The sequence below is a fragment of the Tupaia chinensis genome, unplaced genomic scaffold (genome assembly GCF_000334495.1).
Source record: "Tupaia chinensis unplaced genomic scaffold, TupChi_1.0 Scaffold139491_1, whole genome shotgun sequence".
Taxonomy (NCBI): domain Eukaryota; kingdom Metazoa; phylum Chordata; class Mammalia; order Scandentia; family Tupaiidae; genus Tupaia; species Tupaia belangeri.
The window spans coordinates 1,063,589-1,073,761 of NW_006199376.1; the positions used below are offsets into that span (position 1 = coordinate 1,063,589).

The 10,173-nt window shown below is 44.0% G+C and overlaps 1 protein-coding gene and 1 pseudogene across 1 annotated transcript in view; one reads left to right on the forward strand and one right to left on the reverse strand.

Moving 5' to 3' along the window:
* Window positions 1–10,173, forward strand: part of DNHD1 (dynein heavy chain domain 1) — an 80,616-nt gene that overhangs the window by 14,493 nt on the left and 55,950 nt on the right. The window contains 4 exon segments of the mRNA XM_006162022.3: window positions 1,400–1,556; window positions 5,380–5,634; window positions 5,744–5,881; window positions 6,015–6,066. Coding sequence (XP_006162084.2) covers window positions 1,400–1,556; window positions 5,380–5,634; window positions 5,744–5,881; window positions 6,015–6,066 — 602 coding nt within the window.
* On the reverse strand, window positions 8,578–10,040 carry LOC106736383 (high mobility group protein B3 pseudogene; annotated as a pseudogene).

Below are 10,173 nucleotides of genomic sequence, written 5' to 3' on the forward strand. Positions count from 1 at the left end.
AAGTACTAAAGGAATGGAGTGAGTTAAGTGAACATAAGGGAGGATGGGAACCGCCATCTGGATGTTACATCTAAAGAGGGTTGGGAATATAGGTCCAGAGTGATCAGCCACATTATTTTTCAGAATTTCTTGGAAGTCCGCATGCTATTGTGAAATTTATTCATTTTAATTGGTTGGCTCAGTTTTTTATTAAAACACTGTACTGGCCAACTTTTGATAATATACACAAAAAACCTTTCCATCTGAAGTTGATCTTTTGGTTACCAGTTTGCAGCCTCCATTTTAGGCAATTTAGATAACCCTCATGGGTAATCCAGAGCTGGGAGGTCTTCACAGAGTTGAATTTAGATCCTGAATACTAGGAAGGGCCTTTATTCTGAGTCTCAGTTTCCTGACCTGTAAATGCGATAAAGATTCCTGCCGTACATCTTTAGTGAGAATTAAATGAGACTGCAACTGTAAAGTTCTTCTTAGTAGGCACTGAATAAATGACACTCATTGTAGTCATTCTGTCTGCCTATTATAGGGGAAGGCTTTCATCTGTTTCAAAGGTGTTATGAAATATGCAATTCTCTTGGGGCGGGGAGTAGTGAATTAACAGAAATTCTTGCTTATTTAGAGATGATCAGTCCATAGAAAAGTTGCAGCTTCATTATATTTGATACCAAAACTCATTTGTGCACCTAGGCCAGAGGTTTCCAACCTTCCCAGCAAGAGGGACCTGCCTGGGGAGGCGAGGGAGGTAGGGTTGGTCCTAGGATGATCCAAGTGCACCACATCTTCTGTGCACCCCAATTCCACCACTATCGCATTGCAATATACAATGAAAACAGTCACACAACAATAGGGTTTGGGCTTCCATGAGAATCCAAGACCACTGCTGATCCAACAGGAGGCAGAGCCCAGGCAGCAATGCAAGCGAAAGGGAGTAGATACAAACACAGATGAAGCTTTCCCCGTCTGCCTGCTGCCCACCCAGCACTGCCCAGCTGAGGGTGAGGCAACAGGTCATGCACCAGCACCAATCGAGAGGTTGGAGATCCCTGACCTAGACTTTTAGGACCCTCAGCTTTCCTATTCCGAGGATGAAGCCACTGCAGTCCGTCCTGTTCCAGAACCTAGGGGTCCTTTGACCCTCTTTCCTGGTAAGAGAGGTCATTAGGAAAAACATTTGCACATACCTGACCCTTTCCTAAGGGAGAAGGGTGCCTGGGCCAGCAATTTCCTGGGCTTGAACTCTTCAAAAGAACTCTCAAGGGTAGAAGCTGTCGCTGTTCATCACTAGGAGTATTACTATCACTAGCTGGTCTCAAGTGAGCTGGGCTGGGAAGAGGTCAAAAGTACCCATGGAAGGGAGGGCCGGAATGCCAGCTCTGACCAGCCCAGCCCTTGGTCCCAGGCTTCTACAGGAGCTACGCTCTGTGCCCTGGCTGCCCCAGGAGCCAGATCGGTGCTATGAGCTGCTGGATCTGAGGAGGGCCCTAGCCACAGAGAACTACAAGGCTCTACAGCGACTGCGTCACTGCCTGAAGCTCTGTACATCCATTCTTCAGCTGGTAAGAAACTCCAGTTTATTGTGAAACTTTTTTCCAAGCTAAAATGCTCAGAATTGCAGGCTCCTCTTAGTTAAGTTCCTCCTAAGAATCCCCTTTATGATCTGAACTCTGCAGGTAAGTTAGAGTTAATTGTCTTTCCAGGTAACCACAGCCTCTGCTCTAGGAAGGAGGGATCCATAACAGATGGGTAGAGGCTTAGACTCAGCCTTTCCCTAAGGATTAAGCATGGCGTAGGAGCAGGGAGAAGGAACATTACAGGGTGGTTTATTTTGTCCGTTGTATGCGCCGACGTTAGGGAGCGAGGGCAGTAGGGAATTGGAGAATTGGAATTCTGCCTTTTCATGCTGCTGGGCTTATCCTGGAACCTGTCTGACCCTTCACTAGGCCTTGTGGCTGGTAGAAGCATCCAGAGTGGAGTTCTTCCTTAGGACGCCCACTTGGCATCTTTGCTGCACACCACCTGCTGAGGGCCCTGGAGGCCCTGCTGTGTATCTGCCTCTTCTTGACCATGGCCTCTTATCCTGCTTTGTTGTCAAAGCTGAGCATTCACACCATTTTTGGGCTAATCGCCATGTGTATATAGGTTCTGAGATGGTGGCCACTCAGATGTTAGAAAATGAGAACCAACATGAAGGAAGCATACTCTGTGGGGCTTGAGCCAGGAGTCGACTTGTGTTTGCTGTTCTAAACCTCATCAGAAGAGACTACTCACTAAAGACAGAATTCTAAAGCCTGAAAGATGGCCTGGACCTCAAGCAATTTCTGCTCCAAAATGGAAGCAGTGGCTTTTATGGATTGCTCTTGGTCAAAATAGTAAATATTTTAAATATCTATAGTGAAAAATATTTTCACAAAGATTTAATAGTAAAATCCCTCTCCCTCCTGGAGCTACCTATTCTCCTTATCCTACTCTATATTTGCCTTTTTTTTTTTCCCCTATGTTCTCTCTCACTTTTTCAAATACCACATAATTTACTTATTTATGTCTTTTGACTACTTCCCTGTGATAGAATGTAACCTCTACAAAAGTGGCAATCTTTGTTTTGTTCACCAATGTATCCCGGAAACCCTGAAGGGCATTGTTCAAAGATGGTCAGTAACAGTTTCCCAGAGTTTAAGGCTTTGATCTTAAGGGACCCTCTGCTTGTTGTATGAGTTTGTATGGACTGGGCCCTTCAGTGATACCTTCTCTGTGTGTTTTAGAAGATTGACTGAAGAGAAAATTCATAGGGAGAAGAGACCAATGGAATTAGCAGGGTCAGGATCATAGAGCCAGGTGTGGGAGTGAAAAGGAAGTGGCATGGAGCCCTAGTGTGAAGTGAAAAGGAATGACAATGGTGTAGAAGTGAGAAGCGACAACATGGAGCCATAGTGTAGCCATGAAAAGGGGGTGACACGGAGCTGTGGTGTGGGAGTGAAAAGGGGGCAACTTAGAGCCATGGCATAGGAGCAAAAGGAAGCCACATTCCATAGCCTCCAGACCACAGATGCTAGAGCTGCCCTTGTTCCACACTGGACAGGGCAGGAGATGAGGCCAGTTGCTCCATAACCTTTTTTTACCTCGTGGTTCCAAAATCCCACCTTTTTTTTCCCTTAGGGTACATGTGCTCACGGAGAGAGAGAGACAGTCCCAGTGAGAGGGAAAGTGAGAAATAATGGGGGGCAGGGTGGCAGCAGGTGGCATAGTTGCTACGGTGCTGGACACTCCCACGTGGCTGAGCACAATTTGAGTCCCAGACCTAGTGGCTTGCTTTCTCACTTTCCCTCTCTCTCTATCTTTCTCTGGTCAAATTAAGAATAAATGAATGAATAAATAAAATTAAATTAAAAAGTAATTCTTTTTTTAAAAAAAAAAAGAAAGAAATCATCCCCCAGGGTGGGTGCCCATTCCACAATCCCTCATCTTCTATTCTCCTTCCAGGATCTTGGGCACATATGCACACATATCCAGCATGATTTTGAAGCCACCAGGTCCAGTTCTTGAACCGCAGCCAGCCATGTGGAATACATACCCCAAAGAAATAAGTGTTTATGTCCACCAAAAGGCACGTGAAAGACATAACCACTTTGCCATCTGCTGGTCTTTTACCTTCATTTTTTTATGATACAAAAATAGTTGTTACTTTTTGAAAATCAGTAGTTAATTTTTTTATATATTAAGGTGTAATTTACATCCAATTGAGTAGACATACTTTAAGTCTATATTGAATTTTTTGCATTTGTGTGTACCCCCAGATCAAGACACTTAACAGTATGTGAGATTTCTCCATAATATTCTAGGTAGCCGTGGTTCAGTCTTCTTGCATTGTTATGTAGTATTTTACTGAATATATATACACTCTATAATTTATTTATTTTAATTTTGCTATAGGTTGTCTGCACTCACTGAAGAAAGACAGAGAGAAAGGAAGTGAGAAAGCACCCCCTGGGAGGATGGCCATAGTACAAACCCCTTCCCTCCATTCTCCTCTTGGAATTACACATGACCAGCATGTTTTTTAACCCTCTGGGTCTGGGACACAAACCACACAGTCATCCTGGGGTATCCAGCATTTTCACCACCACACCATGAGCTGGCCCTGTACCACAATTTAAATATTCCTTCTCTTATTGATGGACATTTGAGTTGGTTCCAGTTTTTCACTATGATGAATAATGCTGCTATAAACATTCTTTCACGTACCTTTTGGTGGACATAAACACTTATTTCTTTGGGGTATGTATTTCAATAGTTGGATTGCTGGAAGATGTGTGGTTTACCAGAAAACTGTGCCAGTTTTCTAGAGTAGCTGTATCTGTTTATATTTCCATCAACAATGTAGGTTTCCTGGGGCCTAGTTGGTGGCACGGTGGTAAAACACCACAATCTGCAAGGCTAACCCACATGGGAAGCTTTCAGGGTCCCAGTTCACATTCAGAGGCTTCCCCGAGTATCCCTGGCACTTGTGTGCCCTTGGTCCAGGGCTAGCTGGAGCTGGGAATGGATCCTTGTGTCAGCACCCTGCTGGGGGTGCTGTCCTGTTCTCTTTCTCTCTCTCATTCATGAATAAATAAATAAATAAATAAATAAATAAATAAATAAATAGGTCACTTAGCTACAAGGGAGACTGGTACATATACATTTTTTTAAAAAAAGAATTATCCTATTTAACTTTATTTATTTTTTAATTTGACCAGAGAGGGAGAGAGAGAAAGAGAGTGAGAGTAAGAGAGAGAGAGTGAGAGAAAAGACAAATGAGAAAGCAAGCCACCAGATCTGGGACTTGAACCACAGTTGGCTATGTGGATGTCCAACGCCCTTAACCACCATGCCACCTGCTGGCCCTGACATATACTTTTTAAAAAAATGTAAATTTTCAGTTGCCATACATATTAACACCTAGTATTGTCAGAGTTTTTTAATTTTTTAAATTGATTCATCGATTGATTGATTGGCTAGCAGACATGTATGCTTGCCAGGAGACACAAAGAGAGAAAGTGAGAAAGAAACCTGCATGGGGATGGTCTCCCTGCAATCCTTCTCCTCCATCTCTCCCTCCTTTTGGGATTTTGGACAGGTACACACATGCACCCAGCATGTTCCTCAAGCCATCAGGTCCTGGACTCAAACTGCACCATCAACCACATGGGATCCAGCTGCCTTAACCACCAGGCCACAATACCGGCCTTTCAGGATTTTTAATTTTAGCTGAACTGGAGGACTGTGGAATCCTCCATGTACATGTCTAGGATCTAGATTCTAGGTTCCAGGGCCCAAGATTTGAGAATCTGCTGACTACTAGGTCTGCCTATCTCCGATGAGTTTCCACCCTTATGTCAACAGATTCATGAGGACACATACCACATGCAGCAGGGCCTGCAGGAGCGAGTGCAAAACTGCAACAGGATCAGGACAGGCCAAGGCTCCATATACCTCCAGAGAGTACTGCGCCAGCAGCTTGAGCAGAAGCTGAAGCTAGCAGAGGCCTGGCTGATGCAGCTGGGAAAGCTTGCCCGCCTGGTCCACTACATGATTTGTCAGAACCTCGTTTCTATCCTGGAAGAAGAGATAACCTCTTTTGTGGCCAACATCCTACAAGTGAGGTGTTGGGTGGCATGTGTAGAGGTGGGCAGGCAGTCAAGAGCCAGAGGGTGGGAATGTAAACTGATATCTAGCCCCATCACCTCTCCTGACTCTTTTCTCACAGGCCCCAAGGCAGAAACCCTTTCTCTTATCGCAGTTGGTCTTCGACAGTTGTGGCCAGTTGTCTCCTGTGCCCTGTATTGAAAATATGATCCAGGTTATAACTGGGGCCCTCCAAACCATCCAGACCTCTGCCTTGCAGGTATTCTGGATTGGGCTGGGATGGCTGCAGGAATTCCCAGTTTCTATCCTTTCTGTAATCAGAAGCACTCTGCCCAGTTTGAATCCCTCATTGTTTTCCCTTTTCTGTTCCTTGTCCATATCCTGGCATAAAGGTAGTGAAGTCTACAGAACTGAAGACCTCCTGGGATTCCCTATATTCTGAAGGTATTTAAGGAAACATAGTCAGGGAGTGGAAGGTAGGAAGAAGAGGAGGGGCATGTGTGAAGTGTGAATGTCATGGGAAAGTGGCAGGGGGGCCAGGCCATAGAGTCAGGCCTTGGGTATGGATGGAGCAGCTCTAAGCTGGGAGTTGCACACATATATTGGGGGGGGGGGCGGTGCAAAGGTTGTTTTTTGCCAATTCATGCGCTCCTGTGTATGTATGGACAATGAATGGTTATATGAAAAAGTGTGAGTGCATTGTTCTTCCCTGTCTCATCCAAAACTTCATGTTTTTATTCCCAGTGTCATAACTGCATTTCATTTACTGTTGAATTTGATTGTTAAGTTAATTTATACCTATTTAAAGAGTTCTGCTTGCTCAATATTTGCTTTATTTCACACAGCTCTTTTTCATCCTCTAGATAGAGTAATTCATTAGTATTACTGTTTTATGGTTACTGGTTTTCAATCTTCTGACTTGTTAACCATCAGGGAGGAAATACATCTTCACAATTACTTTATTTAGAATACTAATGCTGTTGCTTCTTCCTTTGCTCTCTCCCAAGGGGAGGCAGCAGACCTGGCTGGGTCCCCAACCCTCCCTGGGCCATGGCTGGTGACATGAAAAAGAGCTCTGGGGTTGGTGGTTGTGGAGCTCTGGGAGCTTAGGCTTGGGCAGCCTGATTGGGCTCATGAAGGATGCCTTCTAGCTGCACCACCATCACCACTTCCGCCCCTACCTGCTGGGGACTGTGGACAAGAAGATGGTAGAAGTGCTAGAAGCTCATGAACAAGGTGGTGCGGTTGTGTCAGAACCCAAAGCTGGCACTAAAGAATAGCTTGCCTTATATTTTAGGCCTTCTGCCAACTACCTACCAGGATCTCCATAATATCTTGTCAAGAAATGAGGGGAAAATGGGGATACTTGGAGAAAATTAATATTTTAGGGTGTTCATAGAGAATTTGATGAAGAAAATGAAGCAGACCATAGCCTCTTCTTGGGGCAAAAGAAAGTATGAGGAGAATTCTCAGCCTAGTAAGCACATGACAGTGGAGGATCATGGAAAACACTGGCCAGGTGATCAAAACACCTTCAGCGATGCTGCATAGCTATCATGGTACACTGTGAAGAGAAGGACACTTCACCTTTGTGGTATTCTTTTCATAAACTTGTAACCTCAGTCAAAAGTATGAGAAAAATGCTAGACAAAACACATCAAGGTTCATTCTACAGAATACCTGAGCAGTACTTCTCAGGATGATTAGCATCATGAGAAACAAGAGAAGATTAGCAACTATCATCAACTAAGATATGCTGAGAAAATATCATGTGGTGTATCCTGGATTGGATCCTGGAACAGATTTCCCACATTAATGGGAGAAACTGGTGAAAGCTAAATAAAGTCTAGGGTTTACTTAATACCACCGTACTGATGTTGGTTTTTAGTTTTGACAAACGTACCACAATAATGTAAGGTATTACTCTTAGGGACCAGCAGTTAGCATAATGGCTATGTCGCTGGACTCCCGCGTAGTTGACCGCGGTTTGAGTCCTGGACTCGGTGGCTTAAACTCACGCCGGGCACATGTGCGTGAGTGCAAAGGATCCCAGAGAATGGAGGAGAAGGGATTGTGGCGTGGCCATCCCCGCTGGGGGGTGATTTCTCGCTTTCTGTCTCTCTGTCTCTCTCTGTCTGGCGAGTGCACGCATCCTATAGCAAAAAAAACCCCAAAAACCTCTCAAAAAAAAAAAAAAAGATATTACTCTTAGAGGAAACTGAAACTAGGTGAAAGGGGTATGTGGAAATTCTCTGTACTATTCCTACAGCTTTTCTGTGAACTTCAAATTATTCCAAAATTAAAAGCTTATCTACAAAATAGGTTTTTTAAAAAAGAATACTAATGCTGTCACAAGTAAAATCATTAAAGCATTTGGTCATATCTGACATGTAGCTACTTTCTAATTTTCTCATAACAGTTGAGATATGTTTTTTTTTTTTCAAGATGATTTAGATACTGGGACCAGTCGTTGGCATAATGACTGTCACTGGACTCCCATGTAGTTGACTGCAGTTTGAGTCCCAGACCCAGTGGCTTAAATTCACGCCAGGTCTGAGAGGAGAATAGAGGAGAAGGGATTGTGGCGTGGGCATCCCCCATGGGGGCTGATTTTTCACTTTCTGTCTCTCTCTCTCTCTCTGTCTTCCTCACTTTCTGTCTCTCGCTCTCTCTCTGTCTTCCTGGCAAGCTCACACGCCCTATCGCAAAAGCCTCTCCAAAATAAATAAATAAACAAACAAATAAATAAATAAAAAGATTATTTAGATACTAATTTTAGGAAATAGGCAACAAAGAAGAAAAAGTTTCATTGAAAGGAAAATGTATCATTTTTTATTTTTAAAAAATATAATGCTGTTTAATTAACCTCAAAAATATTTCAGCCTTATAAATATACAAAAAATAACAGAACGTTGCGAAACGTGTTTTTTTTTTTTTTTTTTGGCAGCAGAACCGTAGGTCTTTATGTACAAAACAAGACACCCTGACGCTAACACAGAGGCCACCGCAGAGTGAACAGGTCCAACTCCCCCATGCACACCCCGAGCCATGGCCCCTCCAACGGTTGCCTTCCCCGCAACCTCCAAGCAAGGAGCATGAAGAAATTGTCGCGGTTGTTCTGTTGTCTTTACAGACCAGAGCTATGTAGACAGAGACAGAGACAGTTGATAACTCAGGATTTCTAGCCAATAGCCACATAGTTAACACCACCTTACAAATTAAAAAAAAAAAATGTCAGGAACATCTTTAAATGCCTTGTCACACCAACAGCAAAGTGCACAGAGAACACTCAAGCATCTTTTCATTTTAAAAATGTTTAGAAATATGTACAACTTTGTTACAGTTTCAGGGTGCGCTGGACACCCACGACCACTTCATGTAAACCACTGACCATTTCTAGGGCACTTTGAGAGACGACATGATCATGATCAAATTCTGCAGTTAGACGTAATGAAGGCAACAGACACCCCTCCACTAAGAGAGGTGTGATTATGGCCCTCCCTACACTGAGCTATTCAGGAGAATAATTCACAGATCAACAGTTTTTTATTCATCGTCCTCCCCCTCGTCTTCTTCCTCTTCCACCTTTTTCTGAGCAACTTTGGCAGGACCCTTTGCTCCATCAAACTTGCCTTTAGACATAGTCGGCAACATCCTTCTCGTACTTCAGGTCTGCGGCCCCGGCGATGTCAGGTTCCTTCTCGCCGTCACTCAAGTTGTCCCACATCTCACCCGGCTTCTTTGCCACGTCTCCAACAGAGATGCGAGGGTTGGTGGGTTTGATCTTGGGGTGAAATTCTGAACAGAACAGGAAGAATCCAGACAGTGGCCTTTTAAGGGCATTAAGGTCCTTTTCCTTCTTGCCAACCTTAGCCAATCCATAATCCTTCATTTCCCAATCATAGCATACTTTATCCGCTTTTTCCATTTCATCAGATTTTGACGTCTGTTTCCCAGACATTGTCTTTCACCACTTGGAGCACTTTGTAAAAAATTCTGCAAATTTGACAGGGACCCCTGGGTTTTCCTTATGTTCTTTTCTGCAAGTCTGCACAAGGAAGGCATAAGCAGATATCTTGCCCTTTGGTTTCTTGGGGTCACCTTTAGCCATCCTGACTGTATTGTTTACAAATCTGGGCAGGGCAGGGCACAAGGCACGGCTCAGCGCTCCCCAACCTTGTCCTAGCTGCCTCCAGGAGTAGCCTCAGAGCCTGTGTCTTTTATAAATCATGCCAGGAGGGAATCATTGTTTTCCCCAAATGAATTTAACTGAATTTTGACAGAGCCCACTAATGTTTGTTTTACATAGTGCAGTGGAAAGAGAAAAGGCTCTGGAACCAGACACATTAGTTTGCTAATATGCAAAGTGGGAATAACAAAATACCTAACCAGAAAGACTGTTGGAAGATGAAAAGAGGTTGGGCTGGCTCCATGGTCTGGGAACTGGGGAAAGTGACTCCCACATGGCCAAACTTGCAGTTCAAATCCTGGCCCTGACAGTTTGACAAACACCCTGGGTGTGTGTGTGTGTGTGTGTGTGTGTGTGTGTGT